The sequence below is a fragment of the Phocoena sinus genome, chromosome 19 (genome assembly GCF_008692025.1).
Source record: "Phocoena sinus isolate mPhoSin1 chromosome 19, mPhoSin1.pri, whole genome shotgun sequence".
Classification (NCBI taxonomy): domain Eukaryota; kingdom Metazoa; phylum Chordata; class Mammalia; order Artiodactyla; family Phocoenidae; genus Phocoena; species Phocoena sinus.
This window is the reverse complement of record NC_045781.1, coordinates 16,659,177-16,675,933: the sequence shown is the minus strand read 5'-3', so window position 1 is coordinate 16,675,933 and position 16,757 is coordinate 16,659,177. Positions and strand designations below refer to the sequence as shown.

The 16,757-nt window shown below is 40.1% G+C and overlaps 1 protein-coding gene across 7 annotated transcripts in view; it reads left to right on the top strand.

Annotated features, from left to right (window-relative positions):
* Positions 1–1,215: 1,215 nt before the first annotated feature.
* The window catches only part of LSM14A (LSM14A mRNA processing body assembly factor), a 56,210-nt gene continuing 40,668 nt past the window's right edge, over positions 1,216–16,757 (top strand). For 3 of the 7 annotated variants that reach the window (XM_032612319.1, XM_032612316.1, XM_032612314.1), the window contains exon 1: positions 1,231–1,571. In XM_032612319.1, the coding sequence (XP_032468210.1) occupies positions 1,451–1,571 (121 nt within the window). In that variant the 5' untranslated portion in view covers positions 1,231–1,450. Of the gene's footprint in view, positions 1,572–16,757 lie in introns of all 7 variants that reach the window. The other 4 variants (XM_032612317.1, XM_032612315.1, XM_032612320.1 and 1 more) reach the window with 4 other exon arrangements.

Here is a 16,757-nt window from a genome sequence, read left to right as displayed (position 1 = left end):
GAACATGATTTTGCAGTCAGAACAGATGTGGGCGTGAACAGTTGAGTGGAAAGGTTGGGTTTACAGGGGAAATCGGGATTATGGCTTCGGACACACAAAGTTGCCAATCAGACATTCAACTGGAGATGCTGATGCTGAAGAGGCTGTGGACGTCCCCTGCCGTATAAGTAAACATAAGGATTTTACAGCTATCAAGCCGTCAGTCACAGTAGCCACCCCCAACTGTGCACCCTGAGGGGGTTCAGGACGGAGAAAAACAGTTTACTAACCTTAGATAGTTAAGGTGCATATCAAAAGAATGATTTCAATGAGCCCAGACTCTTACATCTTCCCGCACATAGAAAAGTGGTAAATTCATTAACTTGAGATGTCTGGTTTTTCTTCAGTTAAGAGTAATCTTTTGATGTTAGGCTACCTGGGTTGTTATTTTGTTTTCGTTTTTTCAAAAACTCCTATATATCCTGGCTCCTCCCTTACCTCTTCCCAGTAGGCCCTCAGAGCTATCTCAGAGGCTGTCTCCAAGCTTAAATCCTCAGCAAAATCCCGAAATAAAACACAATTCTCAACCTTTAGGTTGTGCTTTTTTTTTTTTTTTAGTTAACAAGGCTATGGCTTATATGAATCCAGAGTTCACAGGACTGAACAAAATTGCAGACAAACACTTGGGATTGGTCTGTGTGCAACGGCATTGAAAGCAATGAGCCTGGATGAGGCAATCTGAAAGTGCTGGACAGAATCCCACCTCCAGGAGCAGCGAAGGGGAGAAGAGGGGAGACTCGCTGGGTAACATGCTGTAATGGGGCCATGAGGGTTCCACGAGGGGCGCAGCTGCCTCAAAGACGAAGTGCCTGGGTCTTAAAGGGGCTCACCAGGAACTTGGAGGGGGGTTGGAAACTTTCCAGGTAGAGGGATCCTCTTTTGCAATGACACCGGACTCAGGACAAGATACAATGGGTCTGGAAATGGCGGAGGCCGCAGCTGAGGTCAAGAGGATCGCGCGCGCCGCCACTCCAGCCCACAGTGTCCTCGCGTCTCGAGGAACTTGGCCTCTCCGTGAATCTCCTCTCAGGCCGCGCGGGCACGGTGCCCACAGACCAGATCAAGCGGCGAAGCTAGAATTACTGAGGCTGCCGAGGCGTCCGAAGCCGCCCACAGCCGGCCGAGTCTCGCGAGAGCGCGGCCTCCCCAGCCCAGCATGCCTCGCGCCGCCGCCGCTGGTGCTGCCGCCGCAGCCGCCGCAGCCGCCGCCGCCGCAGCCGCCGCTGCAGCCGCCGCGCCGCGGCTTGAGGGCGGGAGGCTGGGGGAGGGTAGCGGAGCCGGCGCTGCCGCCATGTTGGGTCTGAGGCGGCTGCTGTAGGCGCCTACGGAGCAAGCGGGCGTGCTGAGCGGCCACAGCGGCGCGGGATCTGCCTCTCTGCGAGCGGCCGGGAGCGGCGGCGGCGGCGGCGCCATGAGCGGGGGCACCCCTTACATCGGCAGCAAGATCAGCCTTATCTCCAAGGCGGAGATCCGCTACGAGGGCATCCTCTACACTATCGACACCGAGAACTCTACCGTAGCTCTCGCCAAAGGTACGCCGGGGCGGGCCTCTGGGTGTGGAGCCGGGCCGGGCGCTCGGGGTTGCGCCCGGCTCTCGGCCCGCGACCTCCTCGCTCCCTCCCTACTCCCTCCGCCGTCCTCCCGAGCGGGGCCGCCCCCTTCCCTCCTTCCGGGCCCAGGCGTCGCGGGCTGGGCCGGGCCGCGGCCTTCCCCGGGCTCCCAGGCTTCTGCCCCAAGGTCCGCGCCTTCAATCCGGGGACTAAGGACCGGGAGCTGGGCGGGCACGGCGGCCCTGAAGTCCGAGGACGGGCCGAAGAACACGGAGGTACGCGTCTTCCAACTCCGAAATTCGGTCTTAGCATCAAACAAAGCCTGAGTAGTCAAAGAATTTTTCCGCCTAGTCTTAAAGTGCTGATTTGTTGATTCTCCGGCACCCATTTTCTCGCGTTCTTAATTTCAATTCGCTGCATATCCCTCAGGTGAACTGTGTAAGTGATGTGCCCAAACTTTGGATTTCCTCTGCGACGCAGACGGTCTCGAAATGCCATTGGTACCATGGAGCAGATCACATCCCACTTGTCTTCTGTGTGGTATTTACCTGTTAGACCGGAATCCTTCTCCAAACCTGTTGTGCAACCATCTCTTTAAAAGTGTTTGCTGCTCTCGTTTCGGCCTTGTTTCTGGAAGCCCGGAGGGAAGAAGTGTTTAAGCTTTTTCCGGGACCCTTGTTCACAAGGCAGATCTGAGTGGTCAGTGGGCGCTGACCGACCCCCATGCAGGCTCCCTGGGACAGAGTTCTGGGGTCGGGGAGGAAGTTGTTCTCCCCCAAATATTTAGCATCGCCACAGTCTTGTGGGTTTTGTTTCCGTTTACACGTCTGGGCTTTAGCTCCGCCGGGAAACCAGGAAGAAAATAAACTTTAGCTCCTGATCTTGAAAGAAACCTCACAAGTTTTTGGAACACTTAGGAGAGGGAAGCAAGATAACTAAGGTATTGATAATTTTCGCAGTACATGGTAGAGTTATAGAATGAATAGCATGGTAAGGAGAGAGGTACGGCGATAGGAAAAAAATTTTCTAAATCTATTTTTTTAAAAAAGATTAATCTTTGACCCAGGAGAGTCATTTCGCGGTATCACACAAGTATTTAGTGACATTTTTTTTGGATTCTCTGGTACATCCTTTTTAATAGCACTCGTGTTGGGACAAATCTTATATCTGGGTAGGGAGCCTTAAATTATTTTATCTTAATTTTCTTTCCTCTCCCCTCCCACCGACCCCCCCGCGTGCATATTTAGCTGTATAATGTTTTAATTTTTATGATTTTGTGAAATTGTGAAAAAGGTCCTCTAAAGTTCTTGGTGAGAGCCACATACAAGCTGAAAACAGTATTTCTCTTTAAAGTGGTTTAATAGCTTTTTAAAAAGGCATTGTTTTACCTAATCTGAATTTTAAGGTGTCTTGCCAGTTCCTTCACTCCTCACAAAGAAAAAAATCTGTACATTGTAAAGATTTCTAATGTATTCATTTCAGTCTTTAAAAAAAATCTGTATACTCTTTTATGCAAGAACCTAAAAAGTCTGTATTTTAGTAACGATCCACATTTTTACAAATTATCCTTTCAACAGCTTCTAGGGTCAGTGAACATTTTGTTAGTCTGTAATAGTTAAAATCATATGCAAAACATAATTTGTCTTTTTTATTATGACTTGATAAATATGTTATATAAGTACAGCAATGAAAAGATTTTTTTTAAACATTGAATTTATGTCTCTACTTATGGCTTTGATATTTAACCCCACATACATAATATATTCTTTTTTCTTAAGAAATATGAGTTATTTAATGTGTAACAGAGGTTTGGGAATTTGTGTTTGCAAAAAATTGGAGTTATCAAATCTTGATATTATTCTACCTAGCGGTATCTAATCTAAAACTACTTTATAACTGTCCAGTCAACAACCGGACACTTATTTCAAATTTCAAAATTAGAAGTGGGGTGTTTGGTCTTAAAATTTTAGAATTTACATGACTTGTTGAGTAATTTGATATCTGAAATTCCACCTTTTTCAAAATTTGGATGAAGAGTGGCAGTATAACAGATTGAAGCCAGAAGTTTATTCATGGATTTTAGAATACTGTATGTTTAGAATACAGTGTGTATTTGGATTTAGAGATCCTTGTTAACTCTTTTTAAACTATGGAGTGAGTTAATCTCTTTAACATTCTTAGAATTCTTTTTAGGATGTTAATTTTTTTCCCCTCTAGGGAGCTGTTTTTTTTTTTTTTTTCTTATTGTGAAATATAACCACACATGTTGAAAAGATAAGTAGATAAACAAAGATCTTTAAACAAAGATCCTTGTAACTACCATCCAGGGTAAGACAGGCATTGCCAACATCCCACAAGCCTTCCACCCCCTGCATCTTCCCATCAACTACTACCCTCTTAAGCTAGATATAAATGTTATTCTGACATTCATAGTTTTATCACTTAAGTTTACATCTCTGAATGATAGAGTTTTGTCCGTGTTTGAACTTTATATAAATGGAATCATCTTGTATATATTTATTTTGGCTTTTGTTGGGAGATAGTATTCCTTCATGCATATGATATGTTTATTAATGCAGTTGTTTTGGATATTCTGCAGTTGTTTAAATTGTTTACAGTTTTTGGCAATTATGAACAATGCCTTTGTGAACATTTGTGTTTGAGTTTGCTGATGCATGTTTACATAATTTTCTTTATGGTGTATACTTTGAATTGCAGGATCATGGGGATTGTGTGTCTTTATTAGATAATGACAAACAGTTTTCCAAAGTAGTTGTTTACTAGTTTTTATTTCAGTTATTAGTACAGTATATGAAAGTTATAGTTGTTCCACATCCTTCAACAATAATGTTTAGTATAAGGTATTTTATGTTTTAGTTCTGTCCAATCTGGTGGGTATGTATTTGTACCTGGTTTTAATCTCCCTGATTACTAATGAGGTGAACACCTTTTCATATCTTGGTCATTTGGATTTCATCTTTTCGTGAAGTGCCTTTGAAATCTTTTGCCCATTTTCCTATTGAATTGCATGTTTTTTTCTAGAGTTCAATATTTAGAATATGAATCCTTTGCTGGATGTATCTGTTACAAGTATCTTTTCCCATTTAATGGTTTCTTTTGGTGAATAGAAGTTCTTTTAATGTAGGCTTGTTTATCACTCTTTTCCATTATGGCTAGTGTTTCTTTTCCTTTTTTTTTTAAGGAGTTTTTCCCTATCCCAAGTCATGGAGTTACTTTGATTATCTTTTCAAAACTTTTTTATTTTGCCTTTTTGCATTTAGGTCTATAATACGCCTGTAATTAATTTTGTATATGTTGTGAGGTATTTAAATCTTTAAATTTAGTAAGGGCATCACTTGGCTTATGTGATCCAGATTATAATTTAGATTCTTTACTTGGATGTTACTTACAATTTAAATCCACCTGGAACTATAAAATAGTCCTGAAATTTTGGACTATTTCTGTTTGATGTAGTATGTAATTAGGGTGACCATATGGCCTGGTTTGCCCTCTTGGAAAGTCCTTGTTTGTGCCTGTTATTCTGGCATAATCGTTAAAACATCCCTTTTCTCTCTTGAAAATGTTGCAGTTTGGATAATAAGTTGTATGGTCACACAGTATATAATCAAAAGCCCAATCCCAGAGGTACTGCTGAATGGGTGATGTCTTTTATTTTCTGCTAGAGATTTCACTGACTAGCTCTAGTTCTATAAAGTGAAATTGAGGTAAGTTTGATGAACTTTAATACTCAGTCTTCTGAATCAATGTCAGGAAGTTTTAAAGGCAACTAGGAAGACTTTAATGTAGGTCTAAGTATGTTAGTAGATAACCTGGGCTGTAGTTTGTTTCTTATAGTCTTTGTCATAGCTCTGCATTTTTTTCTTCCTAATACTGATCATGACCTACACATAATCATCTTTGTTTATTTGCATGTGTTTATTGTCTCCACCTTCGCTCCCCACGTAGAGTCTGAGCTCCTGGGATGAACGAATATTTATTAAATGAATGAATAAATGGAAGTTAATTAGCATTTTAGTTTATTAATCTTATAGAAGTCTCTTGGGGATATCTCCAAATTCCATGTTCACAATTGTATCTCTCTTTAAAATTAAAATACATAGGTATGTTCCCTCCCCCAACAGTAAGAAATTTTGGAGAATAGGGATATAAGAGGAAAAAATCTTATGACATGATTTAAATGACATTGTTGGGGAGACAGAGTTTCACCTTATGACTCAAGCTCAATTATAGTTTTCATTTAAAATTTAAGAGAAGCATCAGTTCAGGACGTTTGAGGGAATTGCAAAGTGATGACATGCATCAGTAGTTTGTGGGATACTTCCAATTGTATTTGCACCTGTGTTTGTGAATATGACGCCCAGACACATACTAGATCCTGGATACTAAGATTTCGCACAGAATGGAAGCTTCGTGAAGGCAGAGAGTTTTTGTCTCATTCATTGCTCTATCCTCAGTACCTGGAATAGTGCCTGGCACATAGCAGACCCTTGGTAAATATTTGAATAAATGAAAAGGATACTTGTAGTTATTGAAGGTTTCTAATTATGGGAATCTCAAAGTTGGAGGAAGTTTACATTTCCTATAAGCGTTATATATGTAGATTTTAAAAGTATTTAAATAAAATTAAATGAAATTCTTATGTAACATATATTTAGTTAGCTGTACCTGGATAATATACCCTCAAGTGAAAACCAGGTTGCCACTGAATTAGGAAAAGAGACTTTGTGAAGAAGAATGATTATATAAGCCAGCTGCTTTTAAAATGATTTGTTTTTAAAATCAGGTGACTGGTGGAGGAATATAAAAGTGGGTAAATTGGTAATGGGTTATTTCCTTACTCATCTGCTAAGTCTTGCCCATTGGCATAGCTTACCTACTTCTTGACTGTTGATTAGCCACATAGTCATAAACTTCAGAGAGTGGGAGAGTTTTGTATGATGGATGAAATGCCTGTGAAGTGCTTTATTGATTTCTTGCATTCTCGCATGAGTTGGGGATCCAAATCTAGCAATTCACAAAATCGCTACCTAGAACAGCAAAGATCCAGTGAAACTTAATGCTGCAATTTCTTTTGGTCGCCCTATTTAGTGGGGTTGCCAGAACTTGGAGCCTTGGAAACAGTTTGTTGTTGTTGCATACATAGTCCGCGGAAATTCTTGGTAATTCTGGGAGTCTCGGGTCAAGTGCCAAAAACTAACTGTACATTTTCAGTGGAGTAAAATAAGCCATGACTTTCTGAATCAGAAGTAAAGAAAACAATGTAAAGCCTGAAGAAAATAATAGTAGAAGGAAGGAAATATTAAGAGTAAAGAGATCTTACCTGTGCATGACACATAGCAAGAATTTTATATTTAACTCAGTGCCAAAGTAATAATAGCAGTAACTGTAGATAGTTTAACTTAAATTTATTACTCCATGATAGAAGGCGTTTTCTATAGAAACAATTTACTGTTTATTTTCTCTGTGATGCTTTAAAGTAATACTTCAGTTAGCCATTTTAAAAACTGGATATCCTTGAAGTAAGTTTTTTTAATGGATAAAGTGTGAGTTAGTCTGTAAAATATTTTATTCACAAGGATTTTATTCTAGTTTTGTGAGGTGTTTGTTTCTGAAAGAAAATGTGACCCAAAAAGCCAGTTGGAATATTTAGTAGCTCTTTGACCTTGGACAAGTAATTTAACGTTAGTTTTAACTTCATCTTTTAAATAAGGATAATAACGCCCATCTTTCAGAGTCATTCTCAGAATTAAATGGGATAATATCAAAAGTTAACTGTTGGGCTTCCCTGCTGGCGCAGTGGTTGAGAGTCCACCTGCTGATGCAGGGGACACGGGTTCGTGTCCCGGTCCAGGAAGATCCCACATGCTGCGGAGCGGCTGGGCCCATGAGCCATGGCCGCTGAGCCTGCACGTCCGGAGCCTCTGCTCCGCAACGGGAGAGGCCACAGCAGTGAGAGGCCCGCATACCACAAAAAAAAAAAAAAAGTTAACTTTTATTGTAGGTGCTTAACAGAGAGTAGCTATCTTAGTGTTATTTCCAACCACTGTCTCCATCTTTGTCTAGGCACCCCAACTCCATCAGTCATTCAGATCTATTGTAGTCTATAGTCTGTTGATCTTACTACCTTTCACTGCCCCACACTCCCCTCATAACTTTACTTCCTGCTTTAATTCCACAAGGAGTTGTTACAGTCAGTACAGAGCATATACTGTCAATCCCCCTTTCCCTCTCCCACTTTCTTGTACAAGTGTCAACACAGACATGCTGGCCAATTTCACTGTACATTTATGTTCACTAAGCCCAGCGGTCATGGCTACTTCCCATATATATATACTGTATTTCCATAGTCCATTCGTTCCATTTTTCTGCATGACTATTCCATTCCTTGTTTTCCTTAGACTTCCACCACCTCTTCCCCCATCTTCACTTTCAGCCTGTGAACGTTGCTTCCTATTTAATTGAGAAGAGAACAGCAAACAGAAGAGAATTTTTATCAACTCATCCCACATGTACCTAGTTACCTGCATCTGCCCCAAACCTGTCCTTTTCTCTGGTCAATATAGATAAACTGTTCTCTCTAAGGCCACCCTTCCACTTGTGCAAGATTTCATCCCTTCTTGATGATTCAAGGACATTGCTCTAGCAGTTCTCTACTCTCTCTCTCCTATGTATTCAGTTTTTCTTTCTCTACCAGATCCTTCCTGTCTACTCACAGATATGCTGTTATTTCACCCATCTTAAAAACAGCAACAACAAAAAAGCACTACTACTCTTAATGCAGTTCTTCTTTGTTATCTACTGCCCCATTTCTCCCCTTCCCTTTGCACCAGAACTCCTTGAAGGAGTTGTCTACATTAAGGTTACCGAAGACTTCCATGTTGCTAAATTCAGTGGTTGGTTCCTATTCTCAGTCTACTTGACTGATCAGCAATATATGGCACAATTGATCTCTTCTTGTAACAGTTTTTTCACTTGATATCATCCTAGTTTTCTCTAATACCTCACTGGTTGCATCTCAGTCTCCTTTGCTGATTCTTCAACTCCTAAACCTCCAAATGTTGGAGCATGCCAGGGCTTAGTTCGTAACTTCACTCTCTTGTTCTCTCTCTCCTCTCTCTTTTTTCTTTTCTGTTGTTTACAAATTATTTCCTTATTTTATCATCTGCACTCTTCTCTTGATGACTCTTCTCTTCATGACTTCAAATACTATCTATAGATTACTGTTATTTCCAACCTGTACCCCTCCTCTGAACTCCTGACTTGTATATCCATCTGCCTCCTTAACATCTCCACCTGGAAGGATGTCTACTAGGCATCTCCCATTCAGCATGTCCCAAACCTGTTTCTCCATCTAATCGAATGACAACTTATTCTTTTAGTTGGTAAGATCAAAAACCTTTGAGTCATCCTTAATTTCTCTGCCTCTCACAGCTCATACGTGTTTCTGATCCTGTCAGCTCTAATTTCAAAATATATGCAGAATTTTACTTCTTACGACCTCTACTGCTTTACTCTGTTCCATTATCTCTCACCAGTCTATTCAGAGACATTCAGGGATTCCTGTTTCTTGTTTACAAGTTGACCTCTTAGTTGACTCTCTTTTTCCCCTAGTATTGCAGGGCAGGGGTGGGGGGATGTGTGGGTGGAAAATTTTCTTAGTGAACCTATCTTTTTGTTGATTACTTGGTTGGCTGGCTATATTGTTACAAATTCAGAATTTTTTTTCTATGAAACTTTGAAGTTATTGGAATGTTGTTCTCACATGCTGGTGTTGCTGATACCAGTCTGATTCTCAGTCACTTTTCTCTCTGGAAGCTTTATTCTTGAGTTAAGAAATGTTGCCACACTGGCATGTTTTTCTCCTGAGTGATTCTCTGTGGATCTTGTAAATCTTGAAAAAAAAATCTTTTTTTTTTTTTTAATTGGGGTATAGTTGTTTTACAATGCTGTGTTAGTTTCTACTGTACAGCGAAGTGGAGTTCAGCAGGTTCTTATTAGTATATCTAATAAGAATAAGTATACAGCAGGTTCTTATTAGTTATCTATTTTATACATATTAGTGTATGTATGTCAATCCCAATCTCCCAATTTATCCCACCCCTCCAACTGCCGCTTTTCCCCCTTGGTGTCCATACATTTGTTCTCTACATCTGTGTCTCTATTTCTGCCTTGCAAACCGGTTCATCTGTACCATAATAAATTTACTGTAACCTAATAAATTTACTCTCTCTGTCTGACTCTCAGATTAGTTTCTCTTCCACCCCAGTGTTTTTTGTTTTGTTTTTTAATTCCTATTGGATACATTTATTTTTAATTAATTTGCTCTTAGAAATATTTTTATATCTCTGTCTGTGGCTTATATGTTTGGAAGATTAAAATAGAAAAACCAACCACAAGGAAGAATGCCCAACAGAGCAAGCTTAGAGAGTCAAGATTAAATTTAGACTGCAGATTGGACATGCTTCTACTTTTTCTTCCTGTTTATAAGTCCTACTAAAACTACATGAGAAGGCCTTTTTTTAAAGACATAAACCCATAAAGGACAAAGTAGATTTGGAAAGGAGACAACAGCCACAAAATTTTGGAGGCTGAAAACAAATGGATGAGTTTAAATGTCTTCTTAGCAGTATTTAGAAAGCTGCAGACTAAGTAGGCAGTGGGTAAAGCCACGAAGTAAACCTGATTTGCACCCAAACTCCTAAAAGTCTCAGGAATTGGCATCATTATGTGCAATGGAAACAAGGACTATAGTAATTAGGTAAGATAGCGGTAAAAACTGGAAGATTAACTTGAAATTTGTTTCAACAGTGGTCAGATTTCCAAAGCCCCTTTTGCATTTTACACAACTGGATAGCCATTCCTTTCCAACCCTGGTGCTCTCTGGTGAGGGTAAACTAGAGGTTCTGGAGAAACCTTAGCACATATGGGAGCAGAGTTAGCTACCACACTAAAGACAGCATGGAGCACATGGGGCATAAGGGAAGCTTGTATCTGCCTGGTGCTTATTATATCCATTCAAGAGAATTACTGAGCGCCTACTATGACTATATGTTAAACACTATGCTAGGTGCTAGTAAACAAAAGAGAGCAACAGAGACAAGGTTCTTGAGGACCCAACAGCTAAGTTAGGGCCTGACAGATAGTCACAATTAGCCACATGAAGAGGATATTTAGGAAGAAGTGTCCAATCCTTGGTCACAGGGAGTTTGCAGTCTGTCAGAGAAGTGAAGAGAGACAACTACAACACAAAGTCCAAGACTTATCCTTACCCACAACACCTTGCAACTCACCTAAGGTAGGACCACACTAGTTGTCAATTAGGTCTTCAGATCAGTCAAGTTCCTTCAGATTTGTGGCCTTTTCACAAGGTTCTCTTGACTGGAATGTTCTTCCTTCTTACATGACTGTTGAAGAAATGGAACAAAGCAACAGATTGATAATGAAATCACAAACGAAAGAGAAGGCCTGACTGCTCTGGGAGGCTCAAGTCCCAAGGAAAATGTGTCAGATGACAGATTCAAGCACTCCCTTCCCTTTTATTTTGCTTCCACTGCTACATTTATCTTTGTTTATTCCGTTTGTCATTTGAATGACATGCGAACGAGTCTGAGTTTTCTTGGTGGATTGTAAGGAGCCACGGAAAGTTTCTGGCCAATAAAGTGATGTGTCAGAGTCCAGGTTTAGGAAGTTTATGCTGACAGCATTGTGCAAAATTGAGGGTGAGGGACAATATGAGCGGAAAATATTGAGTTCAGTTGGAATATTTTAAGAGTTTGGGAAAAAAGAAATACAGACCTAAACTAGTTAAAATAGAGAAGAAAGAGCAGATGCATGAGAAATTAGGAGAATGGGTTGGCCTTTAAAGAATTGAACAAGGAACAGGGAGGAATCGAATGATGGTACCTATAATGGTTCCTATTGACCAAAATTGGGAATGGATCAGGAGGGAATCAGGTTTATACTCCTAGATTCTGCTGCAGTATCACCACCCCTGCAAAGCCTTCCTTGATTACCCTAGTCAGGAAGTGTTCATTGCATCTTCTGTGTTCGTGTTTTACCTTCTATTTTCTTTTTGTGCTTATCAAGCTTTTCTTATTTTTCATTACTAGACCTCAGCATCTTTCCCCCCGCTTGTGTCCCTTGTGCATAGCAAATTAACTGTTGATCACATAAAGAATTATTATTTCTGAAAATTCTCCTCGGTCAGAAAATGTGTGGTTGAACTTGACATTTAATAGGAAAAGACAGTATGATAAATTAAGACAGTATTGAGAATATTTTATTCTCTCAGATTAGTAATAATAAGTATAAACAAATTTTCTTTTGCCATCCTGTGCTTTATAGAAATGTTTCAGGATCTATAATTTCAAAGAGGTCCTTATTTATGTGTTTTGCATTATTACTGTTGTTTTGCATCACCATCTAAATTTTCAAATTGCTTTCTGGTTTTACAATTCTCTCTTCATGGCACTCTTTCTAAATTCTTATTCTCACTAGTCGTTATTCCCTTAAGCTCAGTCTGAAATTCTCATGGTTGAGCAAAGATATGTCTGAGTAAATCTGCATGTATTAGTAATCCAACAGGAGGAAGCAAGTGAAGTTGCAAGTAAGACTGAGCAAGGTCTCAAACCTATAATCGTGGAAGATGACATTGGGTTAAAAGAAATGTATGGGTCTTACTTCCCCCAAGACTGCAAGGAAGAGGGGAGAAGATGAGTGAAGATAATGAAATGTATTAATGAAAAAGACAAGACCATTTGGAGTCTTTTTAGTCAAACAGGAGTTTACTTTTAGAATTGAGTGATAAGGAGTTGGTTTTAAGAATATGTTTGAATAGGTGAGAGGAAAGTCATCTGGGCTGTGAACTCTGTTATCTTAGAGTCGCCAGTGACTGGCATGCGACAGCGCTGAGGAGATTGAGAATATTGCGGAGAGGTCAGTAGTAATGTCTCTATTAGGGATGACAAGTATATAGTGGGTACAGGAAGAGATTACAGAGGCTGGGGACAGATGTTTTTATTCAGCGCAGTAATATTCCCTAATAGAAGGAAAGTAGTGTGAAGAATGGACCAAAGGAGAAAGTGCAGGTGTGCAGAAAGCGGAGGTTTGTGGTGACAGGCTGTGGTGTGATTCAAAGTCCAGGCCTGTGGAATCTTATTTTTTAAAGCTCCCCGCCCAAGTAAAAAAAATCTCCAGAGCCTGCTTACTACTGTCCTGCTGTCAGGGTCTGTGCAGGGTAGTACGTTGTAGAAGAGATAGCTTGATGGGTGAAGATCTTTTAATATTTAAATAATTAAACCTTGTATTAAACCCTTATATAACAGCTATTCCAAATATATAGTATCTCAAATAGTTTCAGCAAAAGTTTATATATGATATTGGATTTGCACCAAGCACTGTACTTAAGGATAAATATCAGAAGGAGAATAAAAATACCAAGTGCAGCTTTTAAATCCATGTGCTGTTTTTTCTATTTGCCCATCCTCTTGATGTCCAGCTATTTCTTTTTGCTGTAAATAGTCATTTTCCCATTTTATTCTAAGTAGATTTATTGTGTAACTTAATTCAATTCCTTTGGTATTAAACAATGCTCAGCAATTTTGGAAATAGCTTATTTAGTAGCTTTTTCCACTCTGGAATTTATTCAAGAAATATTCAAAATCAAAACTACCATGAGGTATCACCTCACACCAGTCAGAACGGCCATCATCAAAAAATCTACAAACAATAAATGCTGGAGAGGGTGTGGAGAACAGGGAACCCTCCTGCAATGTTGGTGGGAATGTAAATTGATACAGCCACTATGGAGAACAGTATGGAGGTTCCTTAAACTAATAATAGAACTACCATACAAACCAGCAATCCCAGTACTGAGCATATACCCTGAGAAAACCATAATTCAACAATGGAATATTACTCAGCCACAAAAAGAAACAAAATTGAGTTATTTGTAGTGAGGTGGATGGACCTAGAGTCTGTCCTACAGAGTGAAGTAAGTCAGAAAGAGAAAAACAAATACCGTATGCTAACACATATATATGGAATCTAAAAAAAAAAAAGTTATGAAGAACCTAGGGGCAGGAAATAAAGACGCAGACATAGAGAATGGACTTGAGGACACAGGGAGGGGGAAGGGTAAGCTGGGAGGAAGTGAGAGAGTGTCATTGACATATATACACTACCAAATGTAAAATAGATAGCTAGTGGGAAGCAGCCGCATAGCACAGGGAGATCAGCTAGGTGCTTTGTGTCCACCTAGAGGGGTGGGATAGGGAGGGTGGGAGGGAGACGCAAGAGGGAGATTTGGGAATATATGTACACATATAGCCGATTCACTTTGTTATACAGCAGAAACTAACACACCGTTGTAAAGCAATTATACTCCAATAAAGATGTTTAAAAAAAAAAAAGAAATATTCAAATGTCAGCAATATGTAGGGCACTGTGTTAGTTACTGTGGTAGTTACAAAGATACAGATCTTTGTCCTGAAGATCTTTCACTTTTAGAAGAGGTAGGTATATCCAATGGTAGAATACTGTGTGATTTTCAGAGGAAGAATGTGTTACTTCCATCTGGGAATATCACTGGTGGAGTTGTGTGATGGCTAGTGTTGTGTCAATTTGGCTGGGCCACAGTGCCCAGATATTTGGTCGGATATTCTGGACCTTTCTGAAGGTGTTTTTTAAACCAGATTAATATTTAAATTACTGGACTTTAAAGTAAAGCATATTTACTCTCCATGATGTGGGACGTGGGTGGGCCTCATCCAGTCAAGTTGAAAGCCTTAATAGAACAAAGACTGACCTCCTCTGAGCAAGAAGGAATTCTGCCAGCAGACCACCTTTGGACTCAAACACAACTCTTCTCCATGTCTCCAGCCTGCTGGCCTACTCTGCACATTTGGGATTTTCACATCAGCCCAATTTCTTAAAATAAATCTCTCTGTGTCTGTGTGTGTATACGTGCATCCTGTTGGTTCTGTTTCTCTGGAGAACCATGATGAATACAAGTAGTATCCAAGCTGAAATTTAGGATAGGTCAGATGTGGGGAGGAGTTTTGGTAGAGGATGGAAAACCTGCTCCGTGTATGGAGAATAATGAGCTTGGTTGGAACTTAAGTTTGGGTAAGTGTCTGGGACCAGGTCTTACAACTGATACTTGACAGGAGTTTTAACTTTAAGACTACATCATGGGGATTCCCTGGTGGTGCAGTGGTTAAGAATCCGCGTGCCAGTGCAGGGAACACGGGTTCGAGCCCTGATCTGGGGAGATCGCACATGCCGCGGAGCAACTAAGCCCATGTGCCACAGCTGCTGAGCGTGCACTCTAGAGCCTGTGAGCCACAACTACTGAAGCCCATGTGCCTAGAGCCCGTGCTCTGCAACAAGAGAAGCCACCGCAGTGAGAAGCCCATGCACTGCAACAAAGAGTAGCCCCTGCTCACCGCAACTAGAGAAAGCCTGCGCGCAGCAATGAAGACCTAACGCAGCCAAAAATAAATTAATTAATTAAAAAATAATATATATTTTTTAAAACTACACTATAAATGTTATTCTAGATTTCCATTTGAACTTAGCCTTAGTTTCACAACTAACTTTTGGACATTTCTTGAATAATTCAAACTTTTGTTTATTGCTCTCCCATTTTAGTATTCAACAGACTTATTTTTCTTCTTCATCAGTCAGTATTAGAGCCTAATTTATAATTTTTAGTTTGTGTCCAAAAGTTAAGCCTTGGGACTTCCCTGGTGGTCCAGTGGTTAAGACTGCGCCTTCCATTGCAGGGGGTGCAGGTTCAATCCCTGGTCAGGGAGCTAAGATCCCACATGCCTCAGGGGGGCTGAAAACCCAAAACATAAAGCAGAAGCAATATTGTAACAAATTCAGTAAAGACTTAAAAAAAAAAAAAGTTAAGGCTTTTGGAAAATATTAATGTTATTTTGAGGATGGTAACCATACTTAACTATGGACATATTTATCATTTAAACTTAGAAAGCTTTGGTATTTTATAATGGACGTATTGTATTGGGAATTTGGTCACTATAGCTCTTCCCTGTAGTCATGGACTATGACTATGGGTATGGGTGTTAATATACTGTTAACCAGGTTTGACAATGTGATATTTGAGCTTGCCTTGATTTAGAGATAGAGATATTTTAGATAAATGATTTTGCCAGAACTTTGACCCTATCTCTTTTTTTAAAAAAGAGTATCATGGTATACATTTTTATTAATAAATCTTTGCTATTTGTAGCCAGAGTGGGGAATTGATTATATTCTTTTAAGACTAATAGAAAAAAAAAAAGTATTTTCCCTACTTCCCCCTCTTTTGAACACTGGCCTAAAATTTGGGCTTTTCTAGTTTGGGGAGTAAGAAAAACTAGAATACTTACTAAAGCAATGTAACAACATGATGAAGTTGAGAATATAGAGGACAACCACACCTAGTTTTAACATTCTCATCCAACTATTATTATCATTTTGTGTATTCTCTTACCAGCTATATTTGTAGGGATGTGTGTGTGTGTGTTTTTTTGTTTTTGTTTTGTCTCACCGTGTGGCATGTGGGATCTTAGTTTCCGTACCAGGAAGACCAGGGCTTGAACCTGTGCCCCCTGCAGTGGAAGTGCAGAGTCTTAACCACTGGACTGCCAGTGAAGTCCCTGTGTATGTTATTGATGTGAAATTCATATAACATACAATTAACCATTATAAAGTGTATGATTCAGTGGCATTTAGTTTAGTCACAGTGTTGTGTAACCGCTACCTCTCCTTAATTTCAAAACTTTTTCATCACCTTGGGAAAATACCCCTTATCCATTAAGTAATTCCCTCCCCATTTCCCCGCCTTTCCTCAATAACCACTAATCTGCTTTCTGTCTCTCTGGCTTTTCCTATTCTGGATATATTATATAAAAGGGATTGTATAATAGGTGACTTTTGTGTCTGTCTTCTTTCACTTAGCATAATGCTTTGGAGCTTCTTTCTAGCTGTAACATGTATCAGCATTTTGTTTTTTGGGTTTTTTTTTTTTTTTGCGGTACACAGGCCTCTCACTGCCGTGGCCTCTCCTGCTGCGGAGCACAGGCTCTGGACGCGCAGGCTCAGCGGCCATGGCTCACGGGCCCAGCCGCCCCGCGGCATGTG